At 38.6% G+C, this 16,256-nt stretch overlaps 1 protein-coding gene across 46 annotated transcripts in view; it reads left to right on the plus strand.

Moving 5' to 3' along the window:
• The window catches only part of MAPKAP1 (MAPK associated protein 1), a 233,864-nt gene that overhangs the window by 20,320 nt on the left and 197,288 nt on the right, over positions 1 to 16,256 (plus strand). For 18 of the 46 annotated variants that reach the window (XM_086325173.1, XM_086325168.1, XM_086325169.1 and 15 more), the window contains 3 exons: positions 1,560 to 1,629; positions 8,550 to 8,877; positions 11,270 to 11,359. The exons of 4 other annotated variants lie outside the window; for them this stretch is intronic. In XM_086325173.1, coding sequence (XP_086181299.1) covers positions 8,619 to 8,877; positions 11,270 to 11,359 — 349 coding nt within the window. In that variant the 5' untranslated portion in view covers positions 1,560 to 1,629; positions 8,550 to 8,618. Of the gene's footprint in view, positions 1 to 495; positions 616 to 1,559; positions 1,630 to 8,549; positions 8,878 to 11,269; positions 11,360 to 16,256 lie in introns of those variants that run through there. 24 more of the 46 variants (XM_086325179.1, XM_086325189.1, XM_086325176.1 and 21 more) reach the window with 4 other exon arrangements.

Below are 16,256 nucleotides of genomic sequence, written 5' to 3' on the forward strand. Positions count from 1 at the left end.
CTCATTTTTCCTTTTCCTTTTTTTTGGCCATACCAGGCAGTTGTGAGATTTCAGTTCCCTGATGAGGGATTGAACCTGAGTTCTCAGCAGTAGAATCATGGAGTCCTAACCTGTGGATCACCAGGGAGTTCCCTCAGCTGGGGTTTCTGCTGAGAATCTCAAAGGGATGAAATTAACTTGTCAGTGAATTCCAGCATAAGGTCCTCATTTCCTTGTTACCCTTGGCTGGGAGCACTCTCAGCTCCTAGAGGCTGCTCTCAGATTCTTGCCTTGCCTATTTCCATAACGTGGCTGTTTGCTTTTTCAGTGCTGGCAGGGAAATCTCCAAATTCAAATCTCTGTCCTCAGTTGCTTAGTGTGAAGTCTTAGCTAACAGAAAGTACTCAAGGGAATGACTCTTCCATCACCTATGTGGTACTTTGTTGGCTGGAAGCAAGTCAGGTTCCACTCAGACTCAAGGGGAGGGAATAACACAAAGGCCTAGATATCAAGAGAAGAATTTCTGGAGCCATCTTAAAATTGTGACTGCCAGGTGCAATTTCAGCTCCATGAAAGCAGTGGTCAAGTCCTTGCAAAGTTTTTGCTCAACGTTGTATTTCTGATGCCTGGCATATAGTAAGTGCTTAATAAATATTTGTTGAATGAATGACGTCAATGAATGACTATTTGGTAGTGGTTGAATGTTACTTATGGTTTCAGTTCTTATATTGGTAATTTTGTATTGAGAAGCAGTCTAGTTTCTTTGGCATTATTCATTTCTTTTGGTAAAATTGTAAGTAATTTTTACCTGGAATCTTTTTTTTTCTTAAATCTGGAATAAAACCTAAAATTGTTTGTTTATTATCACAAGTGTCAATCCAATCTCTTATCTCAGAGAGACAACACTCATTGGAAAAATAATTTAGGGCTACATTGCACCAAACTAGCAGATTCCTTGTAACAGCCAGAAACGTTGGCAGCTTTGGAGTTTTGGAGGTGGTGGGTGGGTAGGTTGTCTGAAGTTTCACAGCTATTGCTAATAACAATAATTTCAAATAACTAATAAACAGATTTCAAAAACTCTTTGAAAATACTGATTGTTTTATAATAGCTTTATTATAATAGAAATTTTTGTCTAACTTGTGCTTAGAACTTCATGTATAGATTGGTGTTATTATTAATTACGGTTGTTCTTCATACTTGTCATAGGAAACATTTTGAGCAAAATTTAGATCTTGAATTACCCGTTGATAAAGGACCATTTTATCTTCAGACAATCAGATATTTCTGACACCAGAGTCTGTGTTCAAAATGAGATGTTGAGAATCTCAATATGTGCCAGTTGGTCCTAGAAGCTATAAAGTAAGCATGGCACGTCTTCCAGGGCTATCTGTTTTAGTGATTACATTCAAAGGTAAAATATTTTTTTCTCTGAAGACATACAGGTGCAGTATATTATAGGCTAGAATGGAAAATATGAATGAACTTTAAAAATAAATTTCTTACAGCATGTTGCTTTAGGTGGCTCCCTCTAGGTTCTCTCTTACCTTGATTTATGGTTACTCTCCTCTGCCCTTCAGGTGTATCCGTGGACAAGTTTGAGAGGCACAGTACTGTACCAGGCTCCTTTTACCTGGATCTTGGCAGATGGTAAGGTTCAGAGACATTTCAGGTGGATGTTAGTGGTACAAGGAAAGGAAAATCCAGGGTCAGGGTCCCTTCGTCCACAGGAGATACTTGATAGGAGAGGAGACCTGGTGTCCTGGTAGGTTGGTGAGGGTCTCACTGTTCCCACATGACCTCAGGCACTCATGGTGGGGGTAGTATCAGAGTAGCTGGGATGACTGACAGCTGAGCCTCTCTGCATTTGGTCTTTTATCCTGAACCTCTTCTTGTGATTCACATGGTCCAAAGAAGGCTGCAGTGGAAACTGCAGAGTCTCCTAAGACCAAGATTCAGAAATCCCCCATTAACTACATTCTGTTGGTCAAAGCAAATGATAAGTGAGCCCATTGACAGAAGGAGCTAAAAAGACTCAAAAATCTACTCTGTGACCTTGGGCAAGTTGCTTAATGCCTTTACGCCTTAATTTTTTTTATAATCTATGAAATGAGGATAATATTAATACTTACCTCCTGGGGTGGTAGTAAGGATGAACTGTGTGATTACTTGAAAAGTACAGGTGAGAGTGAGAACCTCAGTAATTGTCATCTATTACTGTTCTCCTTATGTTTTTGCCTAATAAAAGCCTTAAATCCCACCTTCGTCCTTCCTGAAGCCTTCTGTAACCTTCTTGTCTCTTGGAAAACATACTGTCTTGGTGTCTTATTTGCTGGTTAGCATATTGCCTTATGTTACTGTTACGTGTGTGCACAACATGGCTCATGTGCGGAAGCTTGCAAGCCTCTGGAGGGTGCAGGTCAGTGTTCATATGATTTTTTGTATGAGTCCCAGTGCCTAGTTCCCATGATGTTTAGTGAATGAATACCATATTATTCAGAAGAAGATACAAGCATTTCTTTTCTGTTGTTGTAATTTAGTAAGTACTTTTAGTCAAAGTGTAGATATAGAAATGTGAAGGGAAAAATTAAACTCTCCAGTTGTCAGGTCTCACTGTTTACTGTTTAATTAAATTAGGCATATTCACATGGGGAAGATTTTAATCTCCTGAGGAGGGGAAAGGCTCAACTTTGTTCTTCTAAAAAAAAGTAAGTGAAGATTTAATTTAGATTTAAATCGGAGAGAGTTGGAAAAAGATATAAAATCAATAAAGTACATTTGTTTTAATGGTCATTTCACTTATTTTAGAATTTCAGGACTTATGAATTCTGAACTTTAACAAGATGAAAGAATTTTGAAATCTTAGTAAAACACAGGGTCTGTCAGTTTTTATAAATGGAAAACTTTGTACCTAATAAAAAGCCTTTTGTTTTTCTAACTTGTGATCATTTCTGGTTGTGGAAAATATATGTGAGTGCCTCTATACCATTCCTAAGGAATCTTGTGTAGGAATTAGATTCAGCTTGCCTGATGGTAATAGCATGAAGTCGGGGTACAGTGTGGAAAGGTAAAAAAAAAATCTCGCATCTGCTGTTACATGTTGTTAACTCCCTCAGCAGACGTTAAATCATTTCAAGTACAATAATAGTGTGGGAGGTAAATTAACTAACCATTAACAATCTTATAAATACACAATTAACATGCCAACATTTATATGACACATTGATGGGGCAGCAGTAATTTTTGATTGGGAGTTTGCAGACCTTCGAGAAGCCTCAGGCTGTTGCTCATTCAGACAAGTTTTCACAGATTGCAGGTGAGGGGGTTGTGAAGTCTGTCTGGTAGAGGGAAGTGAATGTGCAGTGTTTTGAAAGTTCAGGAACAGGAATTTCCCTTCAACCGTTGGCTGGATGTGAGCATTTTAAGTCACATTGCTATCTCAGGTCCTTAGGCAGTGAAGAAGTATAAGGGGGACTCATTTGCTTCTGCTGGGGCTATTTAAAGAGACAGAATATTTTATTTGTGGATTTTATAGCTGAGGTTGCTTGAATTTCTGGGGATTTTCTAAAAAATACTCACACCTAACTGGGGATTTAAAGTAGAACTCTTCTCTATGGTTTCAGGTCAACAAGTAGATGATCTCTGGAGTTCATTTTGTGTGTAAAATGTTATGATTTTTAGTTTCAAACGGTCATTACGTGTGCTCCATACAAATCATGGTTGCATTACTGGAGGGAAGGCTAAGGGTCTAGTCTACTGCATAACACATTTACTGTCTTACATCTTTCATGAGGACCCATGAGAGAAATTTCTCTCAGGCCCTGAACTCAACAACAGGATTTTTAAAAATCACGTTTATTGTAGCTGTTGTAGTTTTTGTTCCTCTTTGTTTTGAGAGGCTACAGGGTGGTTTAAATCCCAAGCTCTTGGATTTGATTCTCGGTTCTGATTTTTCAGTTTTGATTCTTAGTTCTTTGGTGATTAGGTTATTTCATGTGGTGATTAGGTTATTTCATGTAGCATAACTTCCTCAGAATTCCCCTGTGTTTTAACATGTCTTAGAATATTTAAGGCTGAGTAACTGTCCATTGTATGTATGTACCACATTTTGTTCATCTATTCTCTGCCATGTGTTTTAAATTACTGTGTAGTATTCTGTTGTATGTATGTGTCATGGCATATACACTGTTAAAGGATGTTTAGGTTACTTTCAGATTTTCAGTATTACAGTCCTGAGATAAATATTTTTGCAGTTGCTTCCTTAGAGCAAAACCTAGAAGTGGTGTTGTCCAAAGCGTACTCCTGTTTTACACTTTGATAGATACTACCAGACTACGCTTTTCAGTTCAGTTCAGTCGCTCAGTCATGTCTGACTCTTTGCGACCTCATGAATTGCAGCACGCCAGGCCTCCCTGTCCATCACCAACTCCCGGAGTTCACTCAGACTCACGTCCAATGAGTCAGTGATGCCATCCAGCCATCTCATCCTCTGTTGTCCCCTTCTCCTCCTGCCCCCAATCCCTCCCAGCATCAGAGTCTTTTCCAATGAGTCAACTCTTCGCATGAGGTGGCTAAAGTACTGGAGTTTCAGCTTTAGCATCATTCCTTCCAAAGAAAACCCAGGGCTGATCTCCTTCAGAATGGACTGGTTGCAGTCCAGGGGACTCTCAAGAGTCTTCTCCAACACCACAGTTCAAAAGCATCAATTCTTCAGCTCTCAGCTTTCTTCACAGTCCAACTCTCACATCCATACATGACCACTGGAAAAACCATAGCCTTGACTAGACGGACCTTTGTTGGCAAAGTAATGTCTCTGCTTTTCAATATGCTATCTAGGTTGGTCATAACTTTTCTTCCAAGGAGTAAGCGTCTTTTAATGTCATGGCTGCAGTCACCATCTGCAGTGATTTTGGAGCCCCCCAAAATAAAGTCTGACACTGTTTCCACTGTTTCTCCATCTATTTCCCATGAAATGATGGGACCAGATGCCATGATCTTCGTTTTCTGAATGTTGAGCTTTAAGCCAGCTTTTTCACTCTCCACTTTCACTTTCCTCAAGAGGCTTTTTAGTTCCTCTTCACTTTCTGCCATATAGATGCTACCAAACTACCCCTTTAAAAACCTCAATTTTCATTCCTTCTGATAGTACATGCAAGTGCCCATTTCTCTGAACTCCTGCCAACATTTTTTTTAAATTAATTTACTTTTTATTTTTGGCTGTACTGGATCTTCACTGCTTTTCTCTAGTTGCAGCGAATCCAGAGGCTGCTCTTGATTGCAGTGCACGAGCTTCTTGTTGCAGTGCCTTCTTGTTGCGGAGCGTGGGCTCTAGGCGCACGGGCTTCAGTAGCAGCTGTTGCAGCACGTGGGTTTAGCAGTTGCCATGGAGGGGTTCTAGGGTGCGTGGGGTTTAGTAATTGTGCTCATGGGCCCTAAAGCTTCAGTAGGCATCACTTGTGGGCTCTAGCACACAGGCTTAGTTGTCCCACAGCATGTGGCATCTTCCCAGACCAGGGATTGAACCTGTGTCCCCTGTGTTGGCAGGCGATTCCTGTCCATTGTACCACCAGGAAGTCCCAACATTTGGTTTTAAAGATCTTTGATCTCTGCACAACTGATCCAAGAAAAGAACTTGCTTTTCTGGAATACCTTTGTCTTAGAATTCAAATCGACCTTCAAATGATAATTTGCCACTCTTCAAATGATTTAAAACATATTCTTTTGGTTCTGGAAAGTATTTTTGGAATAATTTGATAGTATCCCAAGGTGACAGTTTTGAAGGTACATTGTAGAGACGTTCTCATGCCTGTATTAATTTTTTTTTAAGCAGTTCTTTCTTTATAATCATACACATGACATGCTCATATATAATTTATCTCTGAAACAAAATTATGTAGTCCTTGAAAGTCAGGCAGCAACATTTATTGAATTCCTGCTGTGTGTAAACTGCTTTGTTGCCAGAAAGGATGTGGTTTTATGGCCCCTGACCTTGTGGAACTTTCAGTCTAAATCCTCAAGTACATGTCATAGGTGGTGGAAAGCATGCTTTTCGGGATAGTCCTGTCAGAGTTCCCTGTCAGAACTGGAACTGAATAAATATTTGTTGAATGATACATATAGATTCCGCATTGTAGAAAGTCGTAGTGTGTACTAATAGAGAAGATATCTGCTCATGTTACGGTGTTTTGGGGGCCTCTGTTCTGTTAGGATAGTTAGGGAGTTGGTATGTGCCTTCAGAAGTGTTTGCCCACAACTCTTCTCCAAAAGAGGTGATGGAACAGATTCATCTTCCTGAAAAAGGTCCTATTGAAGATACTCCAGTGTACTTTTGCTGCTTTGTGCTTGGGCTTTTTGCCAGTACACGCATGCATGCTCAGTCGTGTCTGACTCTTTGTGACCCCATGGACTGTAGGCCTCCGGGCTCTAGGCAAGAATACTGGAATAGGTTGCCATTTCCTACTCTGGGGGATCTTCTCAACCCAGGGGTTGAACCTACGTCTCCTGTGACTCATGCATCAGCAGGAGGATTCTTTACCACTGGGCCACCTGGGAAGCCCTTTTGGTGTCAGAATACCCATTAAATGTGTGGCTTCTCACTGAAGCCCTTTGTTTTTACAGGGGCGAACTAGTCAATATGAAGTTAAAAACACCTGCCCCTGTACTGGTGCCTTGTTGCCTTACTTTCATGGGGAAGATGCTTACCATGATTGCTACAAAGATGAAGTGTTCTTGATCTGTGATTCTGTGGTTCTATTAACAAACAAATACTGTCATAACTGATTCTATGGTTATATACCTCTCTTTGTTGTTACATAAGAAGTTCTTATTTTTACAAGTGAAACTTAAATGTTCCCCTTTATTTCTGTAATTTTTTCTGATTATTACACTTAAAGTCGTGGGCTGACATTAATGTTTCTGAGACTAAGTGTCTCAGAAATTTGACACTTAGAAGAATCCCATGATTCTTAGGAGATTTACTATTAGGAGTAATATTTACATATTAGGAGATATACTAGGTCTATATTAGAGTATAAACTTTTTGACTCAGCCTTACCTTATCTTTGCATTTCCCATTAGCTTCTGTGTAAAATAAGTACTTAGTGCATATTTAAGGGAAAAAATGAAGATGAATGTATTTCACTTGATTAGAGATGCTCCTTAGTTAAACTTCCTCTCAGTGTCTTTAAGATCCACCAAGTGATGTTAATAGAATGATATGTTGCCAGATAGAAAATGTTAAAATTTCAGTCAGCTGAAGTAATTTATTAACTATATTTCCCATGTTCCATTTCTAGAAGAAACAAATGACAAAATCATGGTGTTCTAGGTCCTTCTAAGAATATATATCTGCCAGGACTGTTCCGAGAACGTATTCAGTCTGGCTTTCACATTCCTTGCACTTCCTAACTGGTTTAGAGGAGCAGAAAGGTTTAAAGGACTCCAATGACCTGCAGAGTCCTGTTACAAAGGAGACACACTTATTTTACCTGCTGTGTGCTTACGAGAAAAGGATAAATTGTTGACATATTTTAGTTCATGTTCAACAAGAATTGAACATTGAAATTGGTAATGATATTTTTATCATCATCATTATTAAGAGCAGCTAATTTTTAGTTATGTACCAGTTATTCTTTTAAGCATTTTACCCACATAATCTTCTGTATATCCTTTCATCCCCACATCATCTCCATTTTATAAATGAGAGAAAACAGGCTCAGTGAGGTTAAAGTTACTTTGACCAGGCTCACGTGGCTAACAAGCGATAGGGCCAGGATCTGAACCCAGTTTTGCCGTAAGCCCTTAGGTTCCTAACTACTATCCTGTAATGTCTTCCTTGCTGAGTGTTTCCGTTTAACTGAGGAGGTACCGTTTTGTTCCCAGAATAAACATCATTACAGTTTTAACAGGATTCAGGAAGCAGTTCTTATAATTAGGTTTCTAAAATAAGAAATTAATCTGGTAGCAGACAAGTTTGATTAATAAGTTTTATTTTAAAAGCACAATACTATCTTGAATCAGAAGGAAGGAAAATGTATGTACTGAACAAAATTAGTTTGATGGTACGTTTTTGTAAAATTCCCGGTAACTCAGAAAGCATGTCTGCGCCCTTTCAGACATTTCACAACTATGACAGGAGAGGGGAATATAAACCGAAGAAATACAGTTTCATACTTTAGCACATCATTTGAGGAAAACACAGCTTGTTCCCCCATGACCTTATAAAGTAATGAGAAGACTACATGGGAATGAAGGGAGAAAGAAAGGAAAATTTATTGTTTTAACAGTAGTTATGTGCTTTGAGTGGGCTGACTAAGGAGTTACTGTTATTTGTTTCGTAAAAGAGCAAGCCATCTTCTCTGATACCATGGAGATCTCATTGACTAGAGCAGTAGCCCCTAGTGCTTATAAGGATTTCCTTTCAGCTTAGACTTAATCCTTTTAAGCTCCTAGCTACAGGGATAAATGTTGATTTTCAAGGTAGCATTTTTACCACATTGAATTTGTTTGAAAAATGATTCAGTCATTCTCTGCCTTATTCTTAAATGTTGCTGTGTGCATCATGTTTCTAGGTAGTTGAGCCCGTGAAACAATATGAAGAGGAGAAAATAGCCTTTTAAGGAAATTGGCCCACAGAAAGGATGGCCTTCTTGGACAATCCAACTATCATTCTAGCTCATATTCGACAGTCACATGTGACCAGTGATGACACAGGAATGTGTGAGATGGTTCTCATTGATCATGATGTTGACCTAGAGAAGATTCATCCTCCTTCAATGCCTGGAGACAGTGGGTCAGAAATTCAGGGAAGCAATGGTGAGACTCAGGGCTATGTGTACGCCCAGTCGGTCGATATTACCTCAAGTTGGGACTTTGGTATTAGAAGACGCTCAAATACAGGTAAACATTGCCTTTTAGTCCTGTCTTCTGAGCTTTAAATCAGTAAACAGTCTTATATAGTAATTCATAATGTTGGAATAGGTTTAATGGGAAAAGTTACTCTGTATTGATAGGAACATGAGTGTATTACACCAATAGTCTAAGGCATATCTCCATCTCTGCGACTGAATGGTGAGAGTCTCTGGAATGACGCTGTTAGAAGGAAGCAGACAGAGGAGGAGTAGGTGAAAAAGTTGACTATGAGAAGAATGTTGGAGATTCTGTTCTAAAAAGTCACCATGTAGACAGGGAAGTGGACTGTCTTGAGGAACCTTACCAGAGCAACACTGTCACCAGTAGGCAGGGTTCAGGTTACATGATATGGAGAGCTGGCCAGACGGAGTGCTGCTGCCTGAGACGTTCTCGCCCTTGGAGGAATCGTACTGGGTGGCGGATTGGAGGGAGACAGCCGACTGTTAAGGCCGCTTTTAGTCGGAATTCCTACTTGCGAGGTGAGATGAGAAAAGGTGCCCCTGTTTTTGATACATTATTTAGTTGATCTCTCTACCCTTTGGTATTCGTGGCCTGAAAATGCTCAGTTTTAGCATATGTATATTTAGTCATTAGCTTTTAAAAATTCATTCCCCTTTTCCAGCTTATGTTTTTGGGGAGCATTTCAAGGAGTATGTGATGAAGTCCTTCACATAGATCAACTATTTAGACTATATAATGTAGTTGTTTTAATATGATGGTATTCTATGAGATAATTTTTTAATTTAGATAATCAGAAAATATAATCTAATCAGTGGCAGTAACCTGCTAACTTCCAGGGAAAGTAATGTAGGATATATAGTAGAACCCTGAAAATATTTGCATGTTTATTTTCATAGTCCATATCTAAGATGATGTGAGGGAGTACTGCTGGTAGAACAGGATACAGTTTACACTACAAAGCATGTTAAGGTTTTGGTTCAGAATTCAGCGTTCTGTGACATCTGTCAATACAAAGAATAATTTGCTCTTGTGATGAAAATAATTAATAGCATTTCCCAGTATCCAAAGGAACTTTAAACAAAACAGGATTCGAGTGAAGGTTTGAATATAATTTTGAACCATTGATTCGCAGTTCTCTAGTTGAAACTGACTTCCTTGCAAGTTATTGAGATATCTTTTATGACAGGCTGAATGTATTTAGTAGGAGAATGCTGCTAAATTGAGAGCTTTATGATTATAATACTTTGGCTGTGCCCTTCAGATTTATTAATTGCAGTTGAATGTATTTTGCTTCTGTGGAATTGGGTTCGATCGAGTGACACTGTCAGAATGTTTTTGCCAGCATAGTTTAATTTCAGCAAGATGAGTTTCCGTGTTTCACTGCCACAATGCTAAGGCAGGCAGGTAAGACTTCTACCTTGAAAGTGGTTGAAAGAAAACTTTAGTTTATTTATTTATTTTTATTAGCATTGGGCCAGGATAGGAAGTTGAAGATTAGCAAGAGGAACCTAATTTGAAGAGGTGGCATAAGCTGTGACTTTCTTTTCCATTGTAGTCTCCACGTGCTGGACAGTATTGTATGCTGGACAGTATTTCTTCAAAAGATCCAGTTAACTGACTTTTGAAGGTTGAGCAGCCTATCGTAGTATAATCACAAATGCCTAATTTTAGGTGATGCTTTTGTTTTTGTTGTTGGAATTTCTTAAGCTAGCACTTAGATGCTAATAATTAATTAAGATTGTGGGGTATTCAAGTGACCAAGGAATTTACTTTTTAATCCTTTCAGCATATCTTAAAATTTTGTATAAGAAAAATTATTCTTTTTAAGATTTGACTAATGTTACAAAGATACAAATCATTTATTTTACTACCTATAAACTGTTTCAGCCCACTGAAGAAAAGCTATGCTAATTTATATAGCTTTGACATTTTATAATTTTCATGATTTTTAGATAAAGGATTTTATATTTAAAACTTTAATAGTCTAGTCTGAGTTCATTTATCTTTAATTTTTGAAACGGGTAGAGTAATTCATAACAGTAATTTTATTCCTGTAATGTAATATTCACTTCAGTTCATTTGTGCATTAAAATTCCTTTAAGACCGTTATTAATGATTTATATAATGAAATGTCATATTAATCACAGAAGTTTTCACATTTTATTATTCTCTTCCATGTTAATACTATCTTTATGATCTCTATTAATGTTTTATATCCTCTAATTTCAATTATAAATCAAGAATATTTTCATGTTTTTGTTGGTATTTGCTTTTCAGGGGTGCCACCTTTAAAATTTTATGACTTTTTCCCTACATATGCAATATAAAACATCTTTATTCATATAAAGGTAGTTAATTATGTCTTTGTTTATAGTAAACTTTCATTGACAAACTTATAGTTATAATATTTCTTTTCAAGCTCAAAGATTAGAACGACTCCGAAAAGAGAGACAAAACCAGATCAAATGCAAAAATATTCAGTGGAAAGAAAGAAATTCTAAGCAATCAGGTAAATCAAAATAATTTTAATTGTTAATTTGAGATTTATATCTTTAGTTTATATTAGTATGTAAGAGCTTTTATTTTTAATTCATCCTTTTAAATACCGTAGGCTGCTACCTCTTGTGTTTTGAGCTTTGAACTCTTTCACTTGCGTGCCTTGGCCCTCCGAAGCTGTGTGTTCTTTAGGTCTTGTCTTTTTGGCTAGTCTTCGTTCTGGGGGACAGGAATTCATGAGTGCAGGGCACATTTTGTAGAAACTGTTGTGCTGGTACCTTATTCTTAGAGCCAAGGTGTACCTGTGGTTTGGATGGGCCTTGAGATTATAGATTCCTCCTGGCAATTCTAACCTAGACTTTCCCTTGCATTAGTGACCCCAGTAACAACCTTTTTTGCTTATATGCTGATTCTTTTCCTTTAGCTTACAAACCATTATGTTGCTGGTATCAGCATTTCCAGAATGTGTTTGTGTGGTATGTATATTAAAAAGCTGACCATTGATGTATTTTCAAAACTTCAAGAAGAGAAGACTTTTTAAAAAATTATAAAATTGAATGCTATTAAAATATTTTCTAACGTTTTATCATGTTTCCTTGACTGTTCTCTTTTTTCTCTCCTTTCAAATAAGTGTCCGCAGTCTATCTTTTAATCTTCTTCATACCTCGTGTTACTACCCTGGCGTATAATATGTGACCAGTCAATTTTTGTTGACTGACTCCTTTGCTACATAATATTTATGAAGCTAATAATATTCATGATTATCACAGTAATAGCAGCACCTACCTAGTGCTGTGGTAAGTACCTTATGTGCATTACTTCCAGTGAATGCTTCTATAAGGTGTAAGTTTCATTGCCGTTGTTAACAAGTGAAAAAGAAGGTCACAGGGACAACTTGCAGAATTTACAAGGCTAGGAAGGGGTGGTGCAGTAGAGTCATGTTTTGTATCTAGCACTGTCTATCTCAAGCCCAGTCTCTTTCTGCTAAACCACATCACATAAAGTGGTTATTGCTTTCTCCTACTATGATTGTAAACCCAGGAGTGTTCATTGGGTATTATTTTCTTCATGATTGCTTGTAAGTGATGACTGTGTAGAACCAGAAATCTCATCTACTTCTTTCTCCTTATATCTCACTTCTGTGACTTCCTGTAATTCTCCTTGAATGTCATTTTAGTTTTGCCCTTGATATTTTTAAAATCTCTCCAGAGTGGCCTTTTCTGTTGATCTAGTTAATACTTCTCTCTGTTGTATTTAGCACAAACTGGGAAATCTTTCTATCATTTATCTTTTCTACTTTCTTCAAAATTTTTGTGTATCTTAAGTGTTTTTCCTATTTATTGCTTCTTAATGACTTCAGAGCCAGTTTAGTAAGCCCAGCTCTCCAGTTACCCTTTGCTTTGCCATCTTTACTTCCATATCTTATAACAATCATTAAAAAATAAATTAATAGAGGAGTAGAGCATCTCAAATAACAGCATTGACACCTTTCATAATGTGAGAAATAACTTCTTCAACCTAAACTTTGATGCATTTAATAATCTAATAATTAGAGATACATCTAATAAATTTTAATACATCCATCACCCACTCCTTAAAGTCAAATCCTCTCTACCTTTTGTTCAGTGTTTCACAGAATGTGCTGGAGGCAAATAAACAGTCCCCTGTTTGCTTTCATTTTAACCACACTGTCCATTTCTCTCTCCCTTAGTTTCTTTCTTATTTCTGTCTCAGAGATTTCAATAATTGACCCTGAGATCTTAATTCTGGAAAGGCTCTTTAAAGTGCCTGCCCATGCTTTGAAATGTTGACCTTGATTCTGACCAGACCAGTAGCCTGCCTGGTGGTTATTCCTCATCAATGTACAGAGGAACGCCTTTGAATTTTCTGTTAAGCTGGGTTCCATCGTTACGACAGACTTACACCCAGGTATCCTGAAATGGTTAGAAAAGTGGAGTCCTCAGTCCACTAAACATCTCCCTGGCAAACGGAGCAGCCATTCTGTTTTCACACATCTCTCAAACTCATACTCTTTTGGCAAGGAATGCTGTGACTAAATCATTTTTATTTTAATTGGGAATTTTGGCTAAGTTATCATGCATTTACTCACTCTTTTTATGCTAATTACATTTTGTTCAAAATCCTTTCATCTGCTTTTCCTTATCTTTGTTTTACCTCATTCCCCACTAGAAGAATCATCATTGTGAATGTGATGATCTCCCCTGCAGTGTTCTTTTCCCATAATTATTCTGTCTGCGTCCGGTCCATTCTTTAAGATACTGCCTAAATGCAGCCTTTCCACAGGAGTTGGAAAGGATCCTAGAAGCCATCTGGTCCGTACCTCGAAGTTCTTCATAAACATACTGACGCGTGTGCCACAAGACCATGTGATAAACGTAATACCTTATTGTAAGATCCTTTTAGTGTTTCTGTAACTAAAACTGCGTGGATAAATTTGAGGCCAATGTCATTGGAAGACAGTGTTGTCAGGAATAATGTCAAATCAAGGACTAGTATTTTTAATTTTATTGTTTTAAAATGGTGTTTTATATTACTTACAAAATTAGTTAATATTCTTATGCATTGAGTCATTTAACAAGTATTTCTTCCACAGCTTCTGTGTGCATAGTAATTCACCACTCGGTGCTTTGGGGAATACATGATTCCCGTCCTCAAAAAGTTTGAAGTCTAGTGGAATTCAAGGCTACATGTAAGGTTAAATAATAGCTTAAAATAATAATGTACTTTATATCAGTTACTTATGAATATTCCTGGTTTTCTTTATATGACTTCTGTTATATAGCAACAGTTCCCAGGTGCAGTGGCTATAAAAGTCAGAAATGCATCCAAAAGTGTTATCATGACATCTGTATGCATTTCTGGGCCCTGTCTGTGGAATTCCTGATTTAGTAGATAGAGGTTGGGGTCCACAAATCTGTATTTTTCAGAAGCTCACTGGGTGAATCTAATGGGTAACCAACTCTGAGCACCACTGGATTATACGCCACCCACTAAGTTGACTTCATGCAAGTAGAACAAATTAGTTGTTAATATTTCTATACTTGTTACTTATTTCTATACTTGTTTGCCGGGGACCAGCCCCGGCTGATCCAGGGTATTCGAAGGAGAGACGGCGTAGGCGAGGATCAGGATACGATAGCTTCAATTAGATATTAATTAGAGATATAAAGAGTAATAGAATAAGGATAGCTCAGTAGGAAAATTCAGTGGAGAAAAGAGGCTGAGTAGCTTGGTTTACGCGGGGGACCAATAAAACTTCAAGACAAGAAGCTTGCACCACTTACGTAGGCCGCAGGCGTCCTTCCGTTCTCCTGAAGGAGAGGAGACACTGAGGCCTCCCCGGTCGGATCTTAGAAGCCCAGGCAAAATTAGTAAGCATGGTGGGTTCCGTGCTCCAGATGGAGACTCAGCCAGAGTGAGAGAGAGAGAGCGACATGGGGAGACCAGTATTTCGAGAAACTGATCCCAATTCTTTATTTTCCAGAGTCTGTTTTTATACACTGAGATGTTATACAAAAGTCACGTGGGGACAGCAGTCCTGACTTTTATTAAAGTCAGGTGCTTCACACAAATGTATACAGAGGTCTTAGGGGTGTTACATCATCTTCTGGCCAGGGGGGCCTGCTGACAATTTACGACCCTCTCCTTGTGACAGCGGTCAGTCAATCAGGACACTTATTTCTCCAGGGCTGATTATTCTCAAAACAGACGCCACCCAAGTAAAGTTACATTCCTACAGGGTGAGGGTGTAGTGGGTTTTAGTTAAGGAAAGAATTTACTTAGCCTAAGGTCTAGCGTGATTAATATCAAAGGTTAATACTTATTCCTTCTATATATTCATTAATGTGTGTAAGGGCAGGGGATATGGAGACTTAGCAACAAACATTGGCTCAACAAATGAAAAACCCTTCATCAACACAATTTCTAATTAGCCCATTATATTTATACTAATAGTTTTCTAACTTTTCTAAGGAACCTGTTTTTAGAAGGTTTAAAGCATCTTGTGCCTCTCACGGTTGGGAGGCTGTGAACAATCACATGTGGCCGGACAAGCCTGTCAGGCAGGCTAGAGAACCTTCAGAGGAGTTTGTAGGTTAAAACACTCTTATCACGCCCAGGAATTATTATAAACTGGAGCTCTAAGTTAACTCCTTCTCCAAAAGAGGTGGTGGGGGACAGCCCCCCGTAAAGTCAGAGGTGTAGGTAAGAGCACAAAGTAGTAAAGTAGGCAGGCTCTGGTTATGGGGGTAGACGCTCGAGGAGTTCCAGGGGGACTCCTGAGGCTCGATCCCGCCTTTGCGTATGTCGAGCCTCCTTCCTCATGACCTTTGTCACGGGCGGAGTACCTCACTCTGGCCCCCAACACTTGTTAATATTTCTATACAAGTGGTAAGTAACTTGTAACCTGGGCATTCTGACTGCAGAGACCGTAGTCTGTCTACTCTGTCCCCTTCTCTCCCATACTGCAGGCAGAAAGGAGCTGCTCCGGGCGCTTTGGGTATTGAAGGGCCTTTGATGTTCCCTTGCACCTTTCCTTCTCTCTCTGTCAGCTGCAGGTAGGGTTCAGGAAAGTTGCCAAAGCTTCTATATTAAAAAAAAAAAACAAACACCTTCCAGTGGCCAATAACGAAAAGAAAGTGAAGTTAAATTTGAAGAGCGACGTGAGATCGAATAATTCAGGAAGTACAGCCGTGCCTTATGAATGGCTTAGAACCAGGAGGAAGGGCTCTGGGACGTTTCCCAGTCTTATGCTTTTTTTGTGCTCATCTGATCTCTCCTTCCTCCTCCTGTTCTGCTCCCTTTCCCCACAACTACTTTGTCTGCTTGTCTGATCCAGAGTTATTCATTCAACAAGTATTTATTTAGCTCCTACAGTACACAGGAAGAAA

Source organism: Bos grunniens, chromosome 11, assembly GCF_055505025.1.
Source record: "Bos grunniens cultivar Pamir isolate PY7600 chromosome 11, Bosgru_T2T1.0, whole genome shotgun sequence".
NCBI lineage: Eukaryota > Metazoa > Chordata > Mammalia > Artiodactyla > Bovidae > Bos > Bos grunniens.